The sequence below is a fragment of the Lipophrys pholis genome (assembly GCF_963383615.2).
Source record: "Lipophrys pholis genome assembly, chromosome: 15".
In the NCBI taxonomy this organism is placed as follows: domain Eukaryota; kingdom Metazoa; phylum Chordata; class Actinopteri; order Blenniiformes; family Blenniidae; genus Lipophrys; species Lipophrys pholis.
The window spans coordinates 25,079,405-25,102,917 of NC_137642.1; the positions used below are offsets into that span (position 1 = coordinate 25,079,405).

The 23,513-nt window shown below is 41.1% G+C and overlaps 2 protein-coding genes across 2 annotated transcripts; one reads left to right on the forward strand and one right to left on the reverse strand.

Annotated features, from left to right (window-relative positions):
- Positions 1–1,547: 1,547 nt before the first annotated feature.
- Positions 1,548–13,390, reverse strand: LOC308120495 (gonadotropin subunit beta-2-like; the record flags this gene model as incomplete). The annotated part of the gene is made up of 3 exons (XM_080481127.1): positions 1,548–1,781; positions 12,934–13,052; positions 13,312–13,390. 3 exons carry the CDS (start codon positions 13,388–13,390, stop codon positions 1,548–1,550), a joined length of 432 nt encoding a protein of 143 aa, XP_080337253.1.
- Positions 13,391–15,233: 1,843 nt separating this feature from the next.
- cox20 (cytochrome c oxidase assembly factor COX20) lies at positions 15,234–18,686 on the forward strand. Its single transcript, XM_080482272.1, has 4 exons — positions 15,234–15,377; positions 16,243–16,357; positions 17,593–17,656; positions 17,738–18,686. The coding sequence occupies exons 1-4, from the start codon at positions 15,345–15,347 to the stop codon at positions 17,880–17,882; spliced, it is 357 nt and encodes a 118-aa protein (XP_080338398.1). The 5' UTR covers positions 15,234–15,344; the 3' UTR covers positions 17,883–18,686.
- Positions 18,687–23,513: the final 4,827 nt, after the last annotated feature.

A 23,513-nucleotide genomic window follows, 5' to 3' on the forward strand; every position in this document is an offset into this window, starting at 1 on the left:
CGTTGCAGTACTTTAATTTATTTTTTAAGTCAAACTCGCTCATCGGTTCTGGAGTATGTGGAGGACACTGTAGCCGCCGTTCTGATGTTGATTTAAGAGACTAGGAGAATGCTACAGTTGTTAGTTTTTAATCAAATGAACGACACGGAAAGCACTTCTTATTTACCTTCCTTTCTTACAATCATTTCTGTCCTTTTCACATCCCTGTTTGTCTTTGTTAAATCTATATTTCCCCTCATTCTCTGATTAAACTTGTTGTGTAAGGATTGCTGTCCACCATCGGAGGTTGTTGCAACTGTGTTCTGAATTACAAGTTACCGTTTATAGCAATACACCTGTTGGCTCGTGGAGTCTATTAACTGAGATAGAGCTATAGATTGAGGGACTTATCGATATTTATGGCTTCCCTGCGTTTTACACCGGGTAAACACCCTGTTCCACACCAAATGGGCGTTCCAATGCAGCGTGGTGTGGTGGCGGTGCGTCTACCAGGGTAACAGCTCACACTTGTCTAGAAGAACAGTAGATTTACTTCGGGACTCTTCTATTTGTTAACGTGTGTTGGAGCGATGGAAGCCCCGAAGATTCTCCAAGTGTTTGGTAAATCCTTCAACTTATAGATTAATAAGCTTTATCACTTTATGACCCATCAAACTCCTGCGAGGGTCCAGCTGAACAAACCTGAATATGAATGAAGACAACGATTGAGCTCTTGTTAAAGTTGTGTACAGTGGGCTGTGTACTTGTAATTATATTTGTAGTTCTAAATACCCGTCATTTTTAAAGCCCGATCACAACAACAACGCTCACGAACACAACGAGACGCACAGAAAACAACTCCGTGGAGCAGCGACGTGGTTCAGGCGTTTCCTTGTCTGGTGGCCGACTAGAGGATTCAGGCGGTCGAAGGAGCGAACCCGCTCCGGGTATCAGGAAGAGTCCGAGCCGCTGATACCACTGGTGTTACGGGGTAACTGGCTCCCCTGTTAATTGGTGACCGGCGAAGTCCGTAGCTATCCTGGAGAAGGTTTAACCGCATTTCCATTAAAGTTTAAAGTATAATTCCGTTTCTTTGCCTTATTTTCTGTGAATTCTGTTTCATTGAGGATTTAACTTTAAAATTCTCCTATCACACACAATGAAGATAAAGTCTTACATACAGTGTGAAGTTGTGAAGAGTCTCTCTCTCATATGCAGTGTGTATATATATATATATATATATATATATATATATATATATATATATATATATATATATATATATTTTTTTTTTTTTTTTTTTTTTATTATTTTTTTTTTTTTAATATATATACTGTTTCTTTTTTTGACTCTACAAACCTGATTGTGACACCAGTGATGTGGGAAAACCCTCTGGAGGCCTTCAAGGCCGTCCAGGACTCAAAGTTAGGAACCGCTGGGTTCTGCAATGTACCAAACGCACCAGAAACCCTTTGATATAAATCTTTATTGAATACGATGCTTTGTGCCGAGTGACCGAGTGACCGAGCGGCCTCCGCCGCTGACATGTCGCCTGTCGTCAGCCGGTTCTAGGAGTAGTGTGGAATGTCGTTGAGGCAAAAGTCGGGCTGCAGGCTCTGGGAGGTGCAGTCCGACGTGTTCATGTTGCAGCGCCCGCAGTGGCAGCTCAGAGCCACGGGGTAGGCCACGGTGGGGTCGATGCCGGGCGGGCAGTCCGGGATCTGGAAGGTCTTGTAGTACATGGCTCCGTACACGCACACGTGCTGGTACAACTTGTGGAACAACACCTTGGCCACAGGATCCTGGAAAATATACGACCGGAGATGAAGTGAAGTCTGAAATCTTCCACAGTGACCCTGTTGTTTCTCTGCATCTCACTGCTGATATATTTCTTTTCCCTTTTTTTGAATTTATTTTCCATTCAGCTCGCTCATCCGTGTGTTTGATATAAACATGGACGTCCATGTCTGCACCGACACCTCAAGTATCGGCAAAGGCTTCATTTTTGACAATATTTTAAGTAAAAATTCATCTTTAATCTGTTACTTGTGAGAAATGTGGAACATTAAGACATTTTGTGCACCTGTAATCACGAATTTGAGAGTGTGGTATTGTATTTGTGGAGAGTACACAACTCATGATACACGACTACAATTAAAAAGATATATGTGCAATTTAGGTCAATTTTTTTATCATTCTTTTTTCTATTATACAGATTTTGCTGTATATAAATGGGAAGTTATGTAGTCTTGAGTAAATATTAAACATTGACATACCCTTCAAAAAGTACCTACAGTTGAATATTTCTACTTTCAATAATTAGAGTGAAAATTGTTAAAAAGGAAAAAGTCTGTGCTTGAAGGAACGGTTGGAAATTCACTTTAGGTTCATTAAGATAAAAAAAAAAAAAAAAAGTCTTTTTTGGAGGATTTACGTGTCAGGCGAGGTTGTGATAATCAGAATTTCTTTGCCAGTCTAAACACATCGTAGCACAACATTTTCCTTTTCATTTTAGTTAAAAACAACTTCCTGTCACAGGTCAAATTAATGACCCATTACGTGTGAGGTTTGAATTTTATGGCCGCAAATTCTTTCATTTTAAAGGGGACATATCATGCTAAATCCACTTTTTTAGCCCTTAAATGCATTTTGTTGTATATTTAGAGTGTTTAGAAGTACAGAAAAGTTCAAAGTAGTCTCTTCAGGTGCTCCGTTGATATCTTTATATTCTGTTTTGGTCATATTTTGCGATCGGTTTCGATTTTTCTATTCTCTATTACGTTTTTTGAACAATGACGTCACAGTATTCGCAGCTGAACTGCCAAATTAGGACATCGACATTTCGACCAATCCGCCATTTTTGTTTCTCGCTGCGATTTTGTAGTCCAAACACAAGGATGCCGAAGTTACGAGAGGCTAAGTCGAAATGTTCGGTTGTTGGATGTAGTAACCCACAAGCTTCGTTACACCGTCTCCCAGCATCAGAACCTTTTCGAAGTGCCTGGTTGAGTTTTATTTTTCACAGAAACGTACCCACATCTGTGGGTAAGGTCATTTTTGTGTGCGCGAATCACTTTAAGAATGACTTTCAGCAACCTCCGCCAGTATAAAGAAGGATTTGCCGAAAGACTTGGTCTGATTGAGCGGTCAGTTCCTTCTATCTATGGAGACGACGAACAGAGCACTTCGGTAAGCTGTATATAACGCTAAAAAGTGTGATGATAAGACGTCCCTGTCATTGTTTTGTTAGCATTAGCAGTTGCACCGTCTTCATATGTTAGCGCTGTGTGCTCGTTTTAGATTATAATGTAACTTCTGTGTTAAATAGTCGTTGTAATACAGGCAGTATTGTAGTAGTGGGCATGGATTGAGAAGTTATTGTAAATATAGTAACACACCATTGCGTTACATCCATATGAAGACGTTGTTCTGTAGGTGCATCATCGTCATTTTCATCTCGCTCCGCCGGGTCCGACTCTGGCTCCAACATGTATGGCTGGATGGACAAATCTTCCGTTGTTGACATTTTGTAAATAATGTGTGAATATAAAGTTTCTGCGCCGCTAGATAATTGTATCTGTTCTATCAAACTACAAAGATGGCCGAACAGGGTGACGTTGAACCGAGTGTCACCTCTGCAACCTGGAGAGGAGGAGGGGTATGAAGTGTCTCATTTGCATTTGATGAGACCGCCCCAAAACGAGTTGCTCTCAGAAGCACATCAGAAAAGGGGTTGGAAAGGGGCCTGTGGAGCTCTAATAATGAGGAATTCAGACCCAAGCATTGCAGTTCCGCTTTATGTAGACCACAACTGTATGAGTTATATGTAAAAAGGAAGGATTTAAAAGCATGATATGTCTCCTTAATTATCTGACGAATGGAGGCGTTCAGTAGCCGACAAGTTACAAGCTGCTGCCACCTTGTGGTCAAGATGTGTAACACTTTGAACACAATGTGAGTCTCTGACATGGATTGCTCTGTTGTAAAATGGTATATATACTTTTTTTTTTTTTTTTACATTCTCTTTTGATAGGCCATCATATATGACCGGTCCATGCAGAACAATCCGTCTTTACAGGTTTACCTCCGTGGTTCAGCTTCGACATCCATCCATCCATCCAGCTGAAGTAAAAAAGTGAAATACGTACAGGATGATGACTACGGGGTTACAGAATGCTTGTAATGAGAAGAATACCCTCTACGGAGAATTCATCAAATTGTAAAATAGAAAACAATAATAAAAAATATGAAAGAAATATTGGATATATTAAACTGTCTTATCAAAAACGATTTGACACGAAAAAGTTATTTTCAAGACTTTATTGATAATAAAATAAATACAAAAGGACAAAATGTTTTTACAACGTTTTGTAAATGTTTGCAGAAAGAATCCCTGAGGACGATACTATAGACAGAAATGTCCCTTACAGCAGTGGAGGATCATAGATACTGTAAATAAATATATCTATTAAATATGTGATTGTATCAGGATTTCACTCAGATATTTACATTGTCAGTAGTATTCACACACCAGTGGATGCGGCCGCCATGCAAGGAACCTCGTCCATCTACTGGGAACATTTTGGGGTTCAGTATCTTGCTCAAGGACTCTTTGACATGTGGACATGGAAATTGAACCTGCGACCTCCGTGGGAAAAGTGTAAAACTGCACAAATCTCATTGATTTCCAGCTTAAAATTTAGTGTGAATTTGATGATTTCCCCTCATTATTGGTGTAAAAGTATAAAAATCTTATTTACACATCTTAGTCAGCACGACTGTCGACGTGTTATTGACATCATAGGTTTTCAAGGCCCCAATCAGGCAGCAGAAGGGCTTTTTCAAGACGAAGGGAAACAATACTTCGGTGTTTCGGTCATTATGTTGGAGTTTTAAAGCAGAATTCACATGACGTATCATCATTTTGACTTTTTCTTCTTTTTAATCCTTCATAAGCAGCACCTGTTTTCTTAGGTCTTACTGCTATTTTTCGGGGGGCGGCGGGGGGGGGGGGGGGGTTCACTCCTCATGGTTATTGTGAAAGAAACAGGAAGTTCTCAAATGTGTTCACTTCTCTGATAAAGTGTAAAAGTGAACGTTGACATGAATTTGGAGGACTGCTACAAAAACGTTGAATAAACAAGTTTTAGGAAAGAATATATACACTGGAATCAGCCCAAATAATCTGAATCTAATCTGGAATATGAGGATAAATCAATGTGCAGTTCTCTTGTAGCAGGTAGAAATTAGACGAATCCTCACAGTGAAAGGAGAAAACAGTTTTCAGCCACTTGCAGCTTCAGCATCATTGTGTTCATCCTCCTTCGGCACTTTATTGAAACGGAGTTTGCTGCAGATGCTGAAATAAGAAATGGAATTATTCAGAAGAAGGCAGATCAAGGCAGAAAGAGAGTGTTAGATCTACTGATGGGATTATTCGTACTTGCTCAGTCAATCTTGGAGTCCAACCAGAACCAGAACCAGACCCAGAACCACCAACAATCCAAGGCTGCAGTAGATCCCAATAAGCTCTGATCATAGAAGAAAAAGTTACATATTCATGAATCAGACCGAGTTTACATTCTGTCCAAATTTATTTTGAACAATTCCAAAAAGGTGCATAAAGTGTCTCCAACAGGAAAGTGAGGACGAGGACATCAGGAAACAGTGACTGAGTCCAGCTTCAGGTCAAACTTTATCATCAGTTTCAATGAATCTTTACAAATCAGCGACAGTTTATTACTTCGTCCTGCTGGTTCTGGCTGCTTCTGGCTGCAAGTGGCTGAAAAAGAAGAGAGAAGATCACATCAGACTGGAAACTTTCTATGACTGGACAAACACCTCTGCAGCAATCCACCAATCAGGCCTGTGTGGACAGACGGAAGCCACTCCTCAGTAAAAGACAAACGGCAGCCCGTCTGGAGTTTCATCAAATGCACCTGAAGGACTCTCAGACCAGGAGAAACTAAACTCTCCGGTCTGATGAGACAAAAGCTGAACTCTTTGGTGTGAATGGCAGCCGTCATGTTCGAAGGAAACCAGGCGCCGCTCATCACCAGGCCAACACCGTCCCTACAGTCAAGCACGGCGGTGGCAGCATCATGTCGTGAGGAGCCGAGTCAGGATGGAGGGAAAGATGAACGTCTTCTGTCTGTCCTCTTTTAAAAACTACCTTCTGCTTTACTGGCCTGGCCTGACAGAACTCAGTAACACACCGTCACTCTCCTATAACAAGCAAACAGATACTCACTGGTACAAGTTGCTGTGTGTGTCGCTCCCTAAACAGACAGAAAACAGACAATATATTCAGATTATTGTCCAAAGCTCAGCAGAAAGATGATCAGTTTAATACACACGGCAGAATTGTGGATGGAGTCGATGAAATGTGGGTCAGAGTGCAGCTTTTTAACGTTCGTTGTGTGATACCTTATCATCGCTTCTCGTGTAGAAGATGACCTCCTGACACCCCGGTAGAAGAAGATGTGTTTCGTTGTAACACAGCACCTGATCCGTCTTGTTAAACTGGGATTCAAACTGATGGGCCAGCGTGTGATGCTGGAGTCCAAGAGGAAATAACGAGACTGGCAGTTTATACAAGTACAAATGTCAATAATCACACTTAGCTGGTATTTCTATGGATAGATAGCTTACAGTAGCATTGTCCCAAAATATATCCCAGTGTCCATCAGTGTGGTTGACCTGGTATAAGGTCCCTTCAGGTGTCCCAGTGACGCTGCAGTAAAGCTCATCAGCCAGTGTGGAGGACAACTGAAGAATCCACACTGTGGCTATAAAACAAGAAGGACAAAATTCATCATTAGAAACACCAACTTTGTCAAAACACACACAGTTTGATACCAGATTAACTGGTGCTACAGAAGAGTATTAGGGCGATTAAAGAAAAAAATATCCGGAGGTAAAAAAAAAAAAAAACTTCTTGCACTTCAGAAAAAGTCGAAAATCAAAGTCGAGATTTTTTATTGATTTATTTTTTCCCCCAAGGAGAGACAGACGTCTGTCCGTCCCTCATCATTTTCCCGTGGTTTTGAAATCCCATTAAATCACTTAATTCTGACTACATAGTGTTGCTTACTGCTCGAAAAACAAAAACGATGGCTCTAATACCTTTCCGTATCGAACTGTGCTGCTCTGACAGCGCCCCGCCCAGAGAGAGACTTGAAGCAGCGGAACTCAGGCGGAGAGGAAATAAACCTCACATTCATTCAAAGTGCGCAAATGTGTTTTTTCTCCAAATTTGCTGCAACAAATGTGAGCATGTCAGGTTGTTTTTTTGTTTTTTTAAATCAGTGACTTGTAAATTAGGATTTGTCCACCTGTAATTACGAATATGTGAGTGTGGTATTTGTGGAGAGAAAATACATCTACAAATATATAACTCACGGTACACAACTACAAATATAATTACAAGTACACAGCCCACTGTACACAACTTTAACAAGAGCTCAATCTTTGTCTTCATTCATATCCAGGTTTGTTCAGCTGGACCCTCGCAGGAGTTTGATGGGTCATAAAGTGATAAAGCTTATTAATCTATAAGTTGAAGGATTTACCAAACACTTGGAGAATCTTCTGGGCTTCCATCGCTCCAACACACGTTAACAAATAGAAGAGTCCCGAAATAAATCTGCTGTTCTTCAAGACAAGTGTGAGCTGTCACCCTGGCTTGCTTTTTATACTTTCCCGAAGGTGGAGCGCTAGGTGCTGGCTCCATCACTCAGTGGAGCGCGAGCGAGCGTCGCTCCACCCTCCAGGACCCAGTGGAGCACCAGCGACGCCCCACCCTCCGGCGAAGTCTGTAGCTATCCAGGGATCGTTTTCCAATTCTTAGAGCGCCAGTGTGTACTCACCTACGTCACGAGTAACTACTTGCAAGGCGTCCTCGGAAGTGCGGAAATGCGAATTTACGAGGACGCATCGGCGTTAAAGGAGAATTGGAACACGAGTACTTGATGACGCGGTGGCTGTCATGGCTGGATGATGGACCCTGAAGCTGAGGAGGAGGAGGAGGAGGAGGAGGAGGAGGAGGAGGAGGAGGAGGTGGAGGACCCTGTTGCCTCCTAGGTTCAGCAGGAAGGTGATTTGTACATGATATTTTATATGATGATCTAAATTTTTAGAACATTATTGTAAAATAGTACCTTTTCTGTTGCATACATGCTGTGTATATTACAGTGTATTGTACCGTGTATAGTACAATGTACAGTACTGTGTTTAGTACCATGTACAGTACTGTATAAAGTACAGTGTATAGTTCTGTGTATAGGACAGTGTCACTATTACTTCTACCTCCTATACAGCATTATTTTACTCTTCATCTCCTTGAACAATGAAAGCAGCTGATCAGAAATTTCCTACTAATACAAACAATTAGTTTACTGTTTTACTGAAGATCCCTGATGTTTATTAAATGAAGTAACCAGCTTTTCACATACCTGCTGCTTGTTGTCATCCTTCTGGTCATGTCATTAATATGTACTCTATTACATTTGTCTAATATACATCCTACAGTTAAGCACTCCAATCATTAGCTGTAATTTCTCTTTAGAATAAATACATAAATGGCTTATACTGTGTGAGAGTAAATACATAAATACACACATCACTTACACTATCAAGTAAAGAAAGATATCAAGCAGAAGATAAAGGAAATTTTATTTAATAAACTTCAGCAGAACCTACAACAGTAATAACACAAGTTAGAAACATTATGTACATAGAATAATGACATTGTTTTGTAAAATTCTGAAGTTCTTTCTAACCTCATATATTATAGAGTATTTTTTAACGAGAGGTAGATGCAGGAAAGATTCTACCTTGCTGACATGTTTCAGCTTCATCTGCAGTCTTCCTCAGAGCCTCATCTGGCCGGTCACCTGATAAAGACCGACATGTCATCACACACCAGATGAAGCTCTGAGGAAGACTACAGATGAAGCTGAAACATGTCAGCAAGGTAGAATCTTTCCTGCATCTACCTGTCGTTAAAAAATACTCTATAATATATGAGGCTTATTGATGTGTACATTGGCAACTGGGGATCTGTGCAGGATGCTCTTGTCCTGCACAGATCCTCCATGTACCAGCAAGTACTGGTACCAGCTGGGTACTTTCTGCTGGGTGATAGAGGAAGTACTGTATCCACCAAGTACTTTCTGATGGGGGACAGAGGAAGTACTATATCCATGCCTGCAGCGCACAGTTGTTATTATATGACTGTAATGGCAACCTGCTTTATTTCAATAATCAAAATCATGAACATGAAGGTACACAATAAATTCTGATACATGATTACATCAAAATATATCAAATGTTTCCATGTGAATTTTAACTGACAGGCAGGTTGAAACCCAACAGACTCCAGGTCAAACCTGCTGGTGCTCCATCTTTCTGAGAGCCTGGAGAGACGTCCTCTGGTTGCTGTCTGAGTGTTGTCTGTGTACTGTACTTTATACAGTACTGTACATGGTACTAAACACAGTACTGTACATTGTACTATACACGGTACAATACACTGTAATATACACAGCATGTATGCAACAGAAAAGGTACTATTTTACAATAATGTTCTAAAAATGTAGATCATCATATAAAATATCATGTACAAATCACCTTCCTGCTGAACCTGAGAGGCAACAGGTTCCTCCTCCTCCTCCTCCTCCTCCTCCTCCTCCTCCTCAGCTTCAGGGTCCATCATCCAGCCATGACAGCCACCGCGTCATCAAGTACTCGTGTTCCAATTCTCCTTTAACGCCGATGCGTCCTCGTAAATTTGCATTTCCGCACTTCCGAGGACGCCTTGCAAGTAGTTACTCGTGATGTAGGCGAGTACACACTGGCGCTCTAAGAATTGGAAAACGGCCTCTCTCTCATATGCAGTGTGTATACAGTGAAGAAAATAAGTATTTGAACACCCTGCTATTTTGCAAGTTCTCCCACTTAGAAATCATGGAGGGGTCTGAAATTTCATGGTAGGTGCATGTCCACTGTATGAGAGATGACCTAAAAAGAAAAATCCAGAAATCACAATCTATGATTTTTTAACAATTTATTTGTGTGATACAGCTGAAAATAAGTGTTTGAACACCTGTCTATCAGCTAGAATTCTGACCCTCAAAGACCTGTTAGTCCGCCTTTAAAAGTCCTCCTCCACTCCACTGTATTATCCTGAATCAGATGCACCTGTGTGAGGTCGTTAGCTGCATAAAGACACCTGTCCACCCCATACAATCAGTAAGACCCAAACATTCAGCATGGCTAAGAGCAAAGAGCTGTCCAAAGACACCAGAGACAAAATTGTACAACTCCACAAGGCTGGAAAGGGCTACGGAGAAATTGCAAAGCAGCTTGGTGAAAAAAGGTCCACTGTTGGAGAAATCATTAGAAAATGGAAGAAGCTAAACATGACGGACAATCTCAATCGGAGTGGAGCCCCATGCAAGATATCACCTCGTGGGGTCTCAATGATGCTAAGAAAGGTGAGGAATCAGCCCAGGACTACACGGCAGGACTTGGTCAATGACCTGAAAAGAGCTGGGACCACTGTTTCCATGGTCACTGTTGGTAATACACTAAGACGTCATGGTTTGAAATCATGCATGGCACGGAAGGTTCCCCTGCTTAAACCAGCACATGTTAAGGTCCGTCTTAAGTTTGCCAATGACCATTTGGATGATCCAGAGGAGTCATGGGAGAAAGTTTTGTGGTCAGATGAGACCAAGATTGACCTTTTTGGTCATAATTCCACTATGCGTGTTTGGAGGAAGAAGAATGATGCGTACCATCCCAAGAACACCATCCCTACTGTGAAGCATGGGGGTGGTAGCATCATGCTTTGGGGGTGTTTTTTTGCTCATGGGACAGGACGACTGTTCTGTATTAAGGAGAGGATGACTGCAGCCATGTATTGTGAGATTTTGGCCAAAAACCTCCTTCCCTCAGTCAGATCATTGAAGATGAGTCGTGGCTGGATCTTCCAACATGACAATGACCCAAAGCACACAGCCAGGAAAACCAAGGAGTGGCTTCGTAAGAAGCATATCAAGGTTCTGGAGTGGCCTAGCCAGTCTCCAGACCGAAATCCAATTGAAAATCTTTGGAGGGAGCTGAAAGTCCGTGTTACTCAGCGACAGCCCAGAAACTTGACTGATCTAGAGAAGATCTGTGTGGAGGAGTGGGCCAAAATCCCTCCTGCAGTCTGTGCAAACCTGGTGAAGAACTACAGGAAACGTTTGACCTCTGTAATTCCAAACAAAGGCTACTCTACCAAATATTAACGTTGGTGTTCAAATACTTATTTTCAGCTGTATCACATGAATAAATTGTTAAAAAATCATAGATTGTGATTTCTGAATTTTTCTTTTTAGGTTATCTCTCATACAGTGGACATGCACCTACCATGAAAATTTCAGACCCCTCCATGATTTCTAAGTGGGAGAACTTGCAAAATAGCAGGGTGTTCAAATACTTATTTTCTTCACTGTATATATATTTATATATACTGTTTCTTTTTTTGACACTACAAACCTGATTGTGACACCAGTGATGTGGGAAAACCCTCTGGAGGCCTTCAAGGCCGTCCAGGACTCAAAGTTGGGAACCGCTGGGTTCTGCAATGTACCAAACGCAACAGAAACCCTTTTGATATAAATCTTTATTGAATACGATGCTTTGTGCCGAGTGACCGAGTGACCGAGCGGCCTCCGCCGCTGACATGTCGCCAGTCGTCAGCCGGTTCTAGGAGTAGTGTGGAATGTCGTTGAGGCAGAAGTCGGGCCGCAGGCTCTGGGAGGTGCAGTCCGACGTGTTCATGTTGCAGCGCCCGCAGTGGCAGCTCAGAGCCACGGGGTAGGCCACGGTGGGGTCGATGCCGGGCGGGCAGTCCGGGATCTGGAAGGTCTTGTAGTACATGGCTCCGTACACGCACACGTGCTGGTACAACTTGTGGAACAACACCTTGGCCACAGGATCCTGGAAAATATACGACCGGAGATGAAGTGAAGTCTGAAATCTTCCACAGTGACCCTGTTGTTTCTCTGCATCTCACTGCTGATATATTTCTTTTCCCTTTTTTTGAATTTATTTTCCATTCAGCTCGCTCATCCGTGTGTTTGATATAAACATGGACGTCCATGTCTGCACCGACACCTCAAGTATCGGCAAAGGCTTCATTTTTGACAATATTTTAAGTAAAAATTCATCTTTAATCTGTTGTGAGAAATGTGGAACATTAAGACATTATTTTGTGCACCTGTAATCACGAATTTGAGAGTGTGGTATTGTATTTGTGGAGAGTACACAACTCATGATACACGACTACAAATATAAAGATATATGTGCAATTTAGGTCAATTTTTTTATCATTCTTTTTTCTATTATACAGATTTTGCTGTATATAAATGGCACTTTATGTAGTCTTGAGTAAATATTAAACATTGACATACCCTTCAAAAAGTACCTACAGTTGAATATTTCTACTTTCAATAATTGGAGTGAAAATTGTTAAAAAGGAAACCCGTCTGTGCTTGAAGGAACGGTTGGAAATTCACTTTAGGTTCATTAAGATTAAAAAAAAAATTATTTTTTTTGGGAGGATTTACGTGTCAGGCGAGGTTGGTGATAATCAGAATTTCTTTGCTCAAAACAATTTTCTCCCCAGTCGAAACACATCGTAGTACAACATTTTACTTTTCATTTTAGTTCAAAACAACTTCATGTCACAGGTCAAATTAATGACCCATTACGTGTGAGATTTGAATTTTATGGCCGCAAATTCTTTCATTTTAAGACATTTATTTATATTTATTTCGAACTCCCACAGGCCACATAAATATATACGTGGCGGGTCAGATTTCCCTCACACGTGGCTTAATGCATCATTTTCATCCCTTTTCTGGATTTCCTTCTCGTTGAGTTTGTTTCCTCCACCCACAGTACCTTGGTGGGACAGTGCCCGCTGCAGATGGTCGTTTCCACCGAGTGACACCGGGGGCAGCCCCTCTTCTCCAGAGACACCATGTGCTTGATGGGCTGACAGGAAGGCAGCTGGAAGGCTCCTGGGGAAGGAGGAGGAGGTTCAAATAAGCCACATACTGTTTTAAAAGAAGCTGTTTTTAATGTAAATCCCTCTTTGGTTTCTTATTCACAAGCACCTCTCTATGTTTACTAACTTCCTAACACTATATTTCTTATATTTCTCTGACTCAAATCCACTGTAATCTGAATCCTGATCATTACTCGTGATAAAGCTAAACTGTCTCGATGATGTTCATGGACACAAAATGAATGAGTACAGGTTGAAACTGTATGTCGCACCTGATGGAGCCGACAGCCACACGAAGGACGCAGCTCCCAGAAACAACCCCAGCGTCACTCTGCTGACCCGCGTCGCCATCCTGCAGGACAAAGTCTGTTGTTTCCAGTCAAAAATCATACAGGTGTTCGCTCGGCTGTGAGCTTCTTCGGCGCAAAACGTGTCCAAAGCGTGGATGGAGAAATTAAAACCTGCCAAACGTATAAAATCCCATCCCCTTCAGGTCCTATGATCCAGTTTGTATTCTGTCACATCTTAGTTAGTTTTAATTAAACTAAATCTGCATGTTAAGGGTGAAATTTCCTGGAATTGATTGATGAGGATTTACTGCCCTCTGATCTACAGTCACACACTCTTATTCACACAATAGCCTCAAATGCACTTACCTCTCAGGAGTGTGCAGGTCCGTGTGTGTGGGTGTGTGTGTGTGTGTGCAGCTCGGCCCCTCTGTACAGTTTTTATACCCTACGCAGGTTTGCGGTGTCCAGACACCATCACCCTCATATTGAACGTCATAGGTACTCAAGCCTGCCTGTTTTTGTTTCAAGAATGGAGCTTGAAATCTCTATTTACCGGATGGATTATCCTATCTGTCCGTCTTTAATCCTGTCAGGGTCATTTGGCCGAGTTAGAAAAGGAAGTGTCCGGTTTGAGGTCAATGGAGGAAGTTAGTGCTTTAATTGGCAGATCCAGCTGTAGTGTGTTTTTTTCTTTTTCTTTTGCAGTTTTATGTTTTACATATGCACCGAATGGAGTTTTCAAGGTGCTGGAGAATAGACGCCATGCTTTGTCTCATGGCAAAATCTTCTCCTGGGAAAAACATTAAAATATGTTCTTGAAGGTTGTTGGGATCCATCAAAAGTTTTCCATTGAAGTATTCATGTAGTCTGAAACTGCATTTTTATTTAGTTTTTATTACACACAATGATTCAAGGCCAAAAATGCTTGTTTTGTAAGAAGTTTCAACTCCCACTATTTTTTTTTTAAATCTTCATTTTCTTTCTGAAATTTAAAGGTAAAACAATAAAACCCATGAACCCATGTTTATTTCCCCTACAGGAAATCCACCTCACATCTTTAAATCCACTTCTTTATAGTCATATTGTTAATTATTCTCAATCTTTATATCTGTTCAGTGTCTCCATGTCGTACTCAAAGATATTTGTAATGTTACATTATCATGATTGTCAGATTTGTTTGTTCTGGAAATGATTTTTGACATCAGACTGATCTCAGTGCTTCATCATGATGAGACGATCCTGTTTACACCAGGAGTAGGATCACTGTGACACGCTGGCTTCCTGTTTGATGATGCTCACTTTAGACCTTGATCCTTGTTGGAGGTATCTCATTCCTCTTTGGATTATTGTCATGAGGGGGGGAAAATGACTCTCAGTGCCACAAGCTACTTTAAACTCTGGATTTCATTCTGTTGGTCAACATTTTCCTTTTCAGATTTTCATCAATGAAGCAAAGACGAAATAAGTAAAAACAATTATAGCCTGTGTTTAGAAGAGAACAAAAATATAAAATGAAATAAACAGATCATGGGTTGAACTACTGGCCGGGCCTTTGTTTTTTTTTGCTTATTTCCCCCCAAAAATTCAAATTTCATATTTTACATGATACATTTGGCACATGACATTTAAACTATGATGAAACTGTTTTATTTTTATTTTGTAATTTAACTTACTTGAACGTACCTGGCAGGTGAGGAATATTATGAAATCATTTCCCAACAGTGCATTAGCAATTACAAATTGTTAATCATGTCACCATTTAATCTTGTTCTATGACATATTCTGGCCTTTACTTGTTAAAGTTGACTGATAAAATTAAAAGAAAGAAAGAACGAACTTGAAGCGGAACCAATAATTGTCAGAGAGTTGTTTCACCCGACCTTTCAAGCAGCTGGACCGAGGATGGTACCGCGCACGCGCAGAACTAACGCGGTTATGAAAATGTTTATTTAGGACGCGTTTTTCAATTTCTTTTCGGCTCAAAATTCACAAACGGAGTTAAGATCCGCGTCGACATGGCAGGAGGAGAAGAGGAGAGTCCGAACAAGGTAAGCAAAGGATGGAACTTTGTGTTGAAAATTGAAAACATGATGAAAATAGCAGCAAGCTTCCAGATTTCAGAAGGTCAACAGAAGGAAAAATCTACAGAAATCAGATATATTGATCTTTAGTATTTACTTTTTAGCGTTAGTATAGAGAAAATGATTCCTACTACTAGCACAAGTTTACCTCCGAGTTGTGTTTTCGCAATTAAGATTTAAAACGGGTAATTTAAGTCCCAAGAAAACAAATTTAAGCTGAATTCGGGTGACATGAACTGATGACTGTTTTTGCGTAATACGTTATTAACAGTTAACCTTCATCACAAGGGATCGTTTCAGGCCTGATCTTAATCATGGACATCGTCTGTTCAGGTTAAGCTCCTTAATTTCTCATCTTCGACAGGAACAATAAATAGTCCATCAGTATAAAATGCAGCAGTTTGCAAACAACATTGCACCAGATTCTAGCAAAATAAACTGTTTGGAGGTTGTTTGTTCTTCATACTAAAGGTTGATCTGAGGATTTTATAAATATATATATATATATATATATATATATATATACACTGAGCCATGATCAACTCTCGCTGAAGAAATACAAAACTTCTAAAAGTGAGCCAGTAGTTTATGTGATATGGTTAAATGTCTGACTATGACTTCTCAGTCTTGTCTATGAGGCCAAGCCAGTGGTTTCAGATGCTCCTCTGGGATTCTAATCAGCTCAATAGTTTCAATGTGTGATTTACAGTTTGTGTCGACCTCTCGCTTACTTCACTTTCTTGCAGTCCACATGTGATCCTCTCCTCTCCGTTTTGAATATTAAGGATGTGTCTTTGTACCGCTCGCCCTCCTCCTCCCGTCTCTCCGGCAGGGTTTCAGGCTGTTGGGGATCCTGGATGTCCAGAACACGCCGTGTGCGCGGGAGTCCATCCTGTATGGCGCCGGAGGCTCTCTGGCTCTGGGTCTGCTGCACTTCCTGGCCACAAGTGAGTCTCCTCAACCTCTCCTCTCTCTTTATGATCCTAATCGGCTGGCAAATTGTGATCCGGATTCAAGGAGGAGGTTTGGAAATATCTCAAAATTCTCTCGAGCGTTTTTGATTCCAAGACCCTGTAAACATGCGACTTGACTTTCAGATAATTCACACACTTATTTATTTACTTCACTTGATTTAGAGTCTATAAGAAAAGTTCAGTTTGATTGATGTCTGGTGGGACTATATAATCAAACCGCAACACAAACTTCTCAGGACATTAAAACAGCACAGTGATATTAAAGAACAGTCAGAGTTTATAGTTTGAAGTTATCGTGCAAAAAAGCTCACTTTGCCAATTGCAGTAAAAGAGTTGAACCTACGGAGCCCCTGAAGGGATGTGGGGGGAAAAAATAAACCAGTTTTGTCGTGCGCACGGATCTTTTCTTGTTTTATCACAGATGAAATCTAAAGAATTACTTCTTGTGAAGATGGATTTTTTTTTTTTACTTGTATTCTACTTGATGCCTGATGATGAAATGATGAACCAGATTGGAGGGAGATGCTGTATTTGTATGGTGAAGATACAAATACATCATTGAAACTGTTTTTCTAAGTTGTATATTTCAAGATATTCCACCACTTTTAAAATAATCTAGTGTTTATTTGAAGAACCAGAAATCTTTTTTGTTTTTCCCCTCCCCGTTTGGCAGAAAAACACTTTTTTTGTTCAGGGTTGTGTATTTTATCTCTACTGTCAGTTTAGTTGTTTGTTTTTTTTTTTGTTTTTTTAAATATGACAAATTGTAATTATTTACAATTATTTATTCTGTCTTTGTGGAGTGTGCCCTCCTGTTCCTGTGACCTTTGCCCTCTAACATATCTAATTACTGCCACCTAGTGTCCAAATCATGCAACAACAACAAAATATCGAAAATAAACAAAGAAAAAACAACAACCTGTCAACAATAAACATAAATGTCTCCTGCAATTTGTCACATAAAGAAATACTTTGAAGACAATTGCAATAATTTTCAGTTTATTCTTGTGAATTTTTGTGTAGCATTTGTGCAACACTATGCAAAGTACCAACTCGTTCCGATTGCAAGTTAAAAATGTCACTCATTTTCATATTTGTTTCACGTTTGTATCTCCAATTAGTCGTGAGTTTTTGCAGCCCAGAGAGATAATTGCCTCACTTTCAAGTCACTCACGTCAGTGCGTCCTGCTCCTCCCCCCCTCCCCCAGGTCGAGTGAAAAGGTCGTTCGATGTGGGATTTGCTGGATTCATGATCACCACACTTGGATCCTGGTAAGTCTTGAATGTTTGCAACGTTTTGCAATATTCCCCCCTTGTTGTCCTGCGTCTAACAGAAACACCCCGGCGTGTCAGGTTTTACTGCAGGATGAATAACGCCACGCTGCGCGTGCAGCAGCGCTACATTCACGAGGGCCTGAAGAACAAGGTCGTGTATGAAGGAACGGTGTTGGACCCCGTGAACAAAAACAAGGCAGACGCTCCTTCGGCCCCGTCGTGACGTCGGCTCACACTTTGAAGGAGGAATGTTTCTCTCCACCAAGGTTTCTGTCCCTGTTTCATCCCAAAATATGACGTTTTCCTCGTCACAGAAACGGCAAATCATTTTAAAATCCCACATTCAAACATTTCTGGTTAAAGATGATCACACTCTAATACGTTTCTTTTAAGAAATCCTGTGACTTTTTCTTCTTCTGTGGTTATTTTCCACATCGACCTCGATATAATGTAATATATCATCGTCCGCAGTGTGTTGACTTCATTCTACTAGTGCTGTTCTTAAAAGTTGCAACAGTAATTCAAGTCATTGATATAAAGTTGAAATAAAAACAGTTAAAAGCAGAGCAGCCTGTTTTTACCGTTTATTTTTGTCATTATTTCGCGTGTAATCCTGATTATTTAAATGTTTGAAATGAGGAAATAAAAGATTAAAAATCTTCATCAAAGCTCGAGTAAGTTCATTGTGATGATTGCAGTTTGGATTTTTCTTTCTTTTTTTTTTCTGTCAGGAGTTTGCATGTTCTCCGTCTGCATACATACATGTCTCCAGTTTCCTCAAGCAGCCAAAACAAATCATGTATTTGAGGTGAATCTGTGAAGTTGCACGGCCCAGTGCTGCAGTGGTTCGCCCGCGTTCCTCCTGTAAAAACACTTTTATCTCCACTTCCCAACAAGGAGGAAACAAATACTCACATTTTTGTTGTTTGTTCATTTTATGTTCCGGTTTTTAACCTCCTCTGTTTTAATGCTGCTCATTTTCACTGTGTGAGCTCGTTATGGGATAAAAATGGCTGCGTCTAACGGCAAATGAGTCATTGGTTTGATGAGTTGTTATACAACCAGTTGTCCAGCAGGGGGTGCTAGAGCCATTCTGTTGAAATGTACTGCAGTCCATTGTAGACTTCAATCTTTCAACTGGGTCATAATAATGAAAAGAAAGCATTATAATTTATGAATACTGACAGCGAAGCTCCATTTTATTACTAAAGTGATTCTGTTTAGACTAACTTCATTATAACAATGAACATACATACAATAACCACAGGTATTTTTTTTTTAAGAAAAACTACGAGTAAATGGGTTTTTTTTTTTTTATTACATGACTTCAAACCCCTAAAATAGAAAAAACAACAACTTTACAACCGTCTCTTTCACTAATTCATTTTTACAATTTCTACACTTGTTAGAAAGTCCCTGTTTTCCTTCTTTCCTGTTATGCGCCACACTTTATTTGGTTTCTAAAACCAAACATGCATTATTTAATCTCACCTTTTTAATCTGATCAATTTACCATCGACATGATGTAGCACGCATACTTATCATAACCATAACTCTGATTATATCTACGTCATTCAGAAAAGATATTACCATCACAGAAAGAAATCCAGCTCTGCATCAGTCATTACACGGCTTCATCAGTAAAATCGTCCAATCAGAGACCAGATGTGCAACATGAATCTTCGATTTAAAATGAAAGCATCTTGAAATAAGCAGAAGAAGCACTTAAACATTAAACCTTTTATTTTTAATCTTCTTCAGTCGTAAAATCTACATAAATGAAGCTGAAGTATGAAAAAAACACTCAACTCACACAATGCAACTAATGGAATATTATGTCTTTTTTTTGTAGTTTTAATACATTTAAACTCCCAAGATTCATTAGTTTGTACTGAAATCTTGATGCTTCCTGGCAGTTTGTTAAAAAAAAAAAAGGCCTCAGACCTCCAAGGTGGTGAAAGTCTCCACATAAAACAACAGACCCTCGAGTAAGGTTTAAATTGTGGGTTAAATGTGTTATAATAAAACACAGGCTTTTAAAAGTGCCGAGTTTGTCCTCCGAAAGACATTTCTAGAGTGTTTCCAGTTCTTTGTCAAGCTGATGGATTTTGCATCTAACATGTGTCCTGCGACTTTTTCTGGGTGCATACAAACCTCTTGTTTTCTTTTTCGGTGGTGTTGCTTGTAGAAGATGTTCTGTCGTTGATCGCTCAGACTGGAATGAAACTCCCCCCCGGGCCCGGCTTCCTCCCAGACCGTGCGCGCCGTGGCAGACCGGAGCAGAACGCAACGCGTCGGGTCACACCCCGGGATAAGTCGCGACTGAACGTGATGAAACGGCTGCCATACACCTTAACCACGCCGTGAGAACCGTGGCGAAGCGCGACGCCACGTGATAAAACGCGAAGCAACCGTGAAACAACCGCGATGGAACGCGCACGAAACGTCACTTCCTGTAAGCCTCCCGTCCCACTACGGACCGACGGCCAGTTTTGTGACGTTTTGTGACGTTCATCCCGTTTTGCTCCGGGCTACTAAGTTTTTTGTTATGGCAAATTTTTTGACAGTTTAAAAATCTGGCATCTGTTATGTTTGGATGGGAACATAGAGTACAGGTACCTTAATATTTTGGTTTGTTGTTACATTTTGTGTTGTTGTTACATTTTGGTTTGTTGTTACATTTTGTGTTGTTACATTTTGGATTGTTGTTACATTTTGTGTTGTTGTTACATTTTGTGTTGTTACATTTTGGTTTGTTGTTACATTTTGGTTTGTTGTTACATTTTGGTTTGTTGTTACATTTTGTGTTGTTGTTACATTTTGGATTGTTGTTACATTTTGTGTTGTTTCATTTTGGTTTGTTGTTACATTTTGTGTTGTTACATTTTGGATTGTTGTTACATTTTGGGTCATTGTTACGTATCACATAGACGACAATGTGAAGTGACGCCACAACATCAGATACCTTCATGCTTTCAAACCATTAAATTGTTTGTCGTTACACTTTACAAGGTCACGCCGATGATTCCACTGCCCGTTTGGCCCCCGCTGCCGCCACAGGTGGACAAGGCGAACCCACGTGACGCCGCGATGCTTTAACCCCCGCCTGCATGCCTCGTGTCGTGAACGTCAGAGGACACAGGAAGCGGGCCGAGCGCCGTCCTTCAGACGGGCCTGTGCAGTCTTATTATAGAAGACCTTTATCTGGGCGCCGCGTCCTGCGGGACGATTGTTCCAGCAGAGCGGCTGGCACACGGACAAGTCAGGAGAGAGATGTCACCTCCCTCCGTCACACCGCGCCAATATATTGTCTCTTGACTGGGATTGACACTGACATGAGGGAGGGGAGGTGGAGGAGGACGGTCCGGACATCTGTCATCGTCTCGGCTGCCACGCGGTCCCGTGTGGAATTATCAGGCCGGTTATTTTTGTGGCTCATGCTGCAGCGAGCCGGCGGGACACATGAAGACAGACAGAGCGATGTTTGGCTTCAACAAATGATTTAATTCCCACACATTGTATTTATTACTTGTTACATGTCAGAAATGGGTTTTTAAAACAATAAGAGCCTCCGTCTCCACGAAAACCGTCTCGTTTGATCTGAGTTAGTAAGATAATTCAACAGGAACGCTTCAAGTCATGATTAAAACAGGCAGTGAGTAAAGAAGAGCTGGTTCTTCTTTTTTTTTTTGTGGAATTCATTGTTTACTGGAAATGAGCTGAGTTGAGTATTGCATAACAGTAATGCCATGACTTCCGGCAGTAACATGCTAGTAACTGTTACACAGCTTTTTTTTTTCTTTTTTTGTTCTTCACGAGTGAAAACAGTTGCAGAGCTGCTGTCTCTCCTGCTCAGTCCTCCTCACCTCTGCAACCAGCACGCGCTAGTTAGAAAATCTGTGAAGGACTAAAATCCAGATTATAGAGCACCCTCCCATTATCGTGCAGATTATAGAGCATCTTAACTCTAAAACTGAAGTAACTTCAGCTAAAATCCAGATTATAGAGCATCTTAAGCCCTCTAATTGATGTAACTTCAGATAACATTCAGTTATAGAGCACCTTAATCCCACTTTTATCCAGATTATAGAGCATATTGATTCCACTAATTGATGTAACTTCAGCAGATATCCAGATTATCGAGCATCTTTCTCCCACTATTATCCAGATTATAGAGCATCATAATCCCAAAATTTATGTAATCTGAGGTAACATCCAGATTATGGAGCATCTTAATCCCACGAACTGATGTAATTTAAGCAGATATCCAGATTATAGAGCATCTTCCTCTCAGGAACTGATGTAAATTCATTTTACATTCAGATGATAGCGCATCTTAATCCCACTAATTGATGTAACTTCAAGTAACATCCAGATTATACAGCATCTTCCTCCCACTAATATCTAGATAATAGAGCATCTTAATCCTGAAACTGATGTAATTTCAGCCAACATCCAGATTAGAGAGCATCTTCCTCCACGAACATCCAGATTACAGAGCACCTTCCTCTACTATCATCCAGATTACAGAGCATCTTCCTCCACCTCGTGCCGACAGCTCAGCCAATGTGTCACAGCAACACTACAATAATACAGGCTATGTACACATTATTATTATAGAAGGGACACCAAAGTATCTTTTTCCAAGTAAGTGCATCACGTTTTTTTCTTTTCAGTAACTACTTAAAAAGAAAAAAAAAACAAAAAACCTGAATACTTTTCAACGAAGCAACTAATCATCAACTAACTTTAAGTAACTTGCATGACAGTGGAACTATGGTCAGCACACTTACTCATTCTGTCCACTCTAAGTTTGAAAAGGCACATTCAATGGGAATCTCATTCGTCAGAGTCGGGGACAACAGAAGTCGTATTTATTTATATTTTTTTTGTGTATTTATATGTGGGGAGGGTCTCCTCTCGTTTCTCGTCCGTAAACACCACAAACGATGCTTGACCACACCGGAACTTCCCTTTAAAAAAAAAACAAAAAAAACAACCCCACCATCAATGAGGCTTCTTCGTGGTAAATTCATGAAGCGGGACGCCGGCGGAGGGAATCCTCTCGAATTTTCGCGCCAAAACATCAAGTAACATCGAGTAAATCCTGCAGCGTCGGGTTTGTATGTACAACCGTTGTGAGTGGAGCAGCTGAAAACTGCTTCAGTCTGAGCTGTCTGGATCGACGCCGGCCCACCGGCGGTAAAGTGCTCAAAACTGCACGATTTGGCAGCTACGCAGCGCGACGGCGGCGGAAACCAAACTGCTGGTGGTGGATGGGGTGGCAGTGGCGGTAGTGGTCTCGCCCGGAATGAAATCAGGACGCCGGCTCGGAGGAGCTGCGGGAGGGCGCCAGAGACGTCGGGGGGGGGGGTCAAAGGTCAGTAATTACATCTATCTTTGGAAAGGCTCGTGGAGGAAGGAGCCGCTTCACGGCCATAATAAGCGGGAAGAAAAAAAAAAAAAAATCTGATACATCGGTTTAGTATCCTCAGTGGGTCTAATGAGGTTAGTGAAGTGGTTTACCAGACGGCAAGAAAACGGCGAGTGAGATTAATAACCTGTGTCATCGTGAAGGATAAATGCGGCTAACGTGCTCGTGGCGCGCGGATCAGAAGCTTTTCAACGATCCACTTCGTCATCCCCGCCGAGAAAACGACGCAGGCAGACGGCTAAAACTGTCGGAACAGCACTTGCGAGATGCGGAGGGCGTCGGCTGTGTCCCGTTTCAAGGGGCGGGGAAAGGGCGGGGTTCCAGCGGTCGCCTAGCAACCGTGACCTCGGTTCTGTAATAGCGAGGAAGGGGGGGGGGTTGGGTTGGAGACGGGAGGGATTGGTTTTGTTTTGGTGACTA

Bases quoted from the DNA above. Each gene is read 5' to 3' on its own strand.
- cox20 (XM_080482272.1), top strand. From the start codon at position 15,345: ATGGCAGGAGGAGAAGAGGAGAGTCCGAACAAG. The intron at 15,378-16,242 runs GTAAGCAAAGGA...TCTCTCCGGCAG, and splicing joins AAGAGGAGAGTCCGAACAAG to GGTTTCAGGCTGTTGGGGAT. The intron at 17,657-17,737 runs GTAAGTCTTGAA...CCGGCGTGTCAG, and splicing joins ATCACCACACTTGGATCCTG to GTTTTACTGCAGGATGAATA.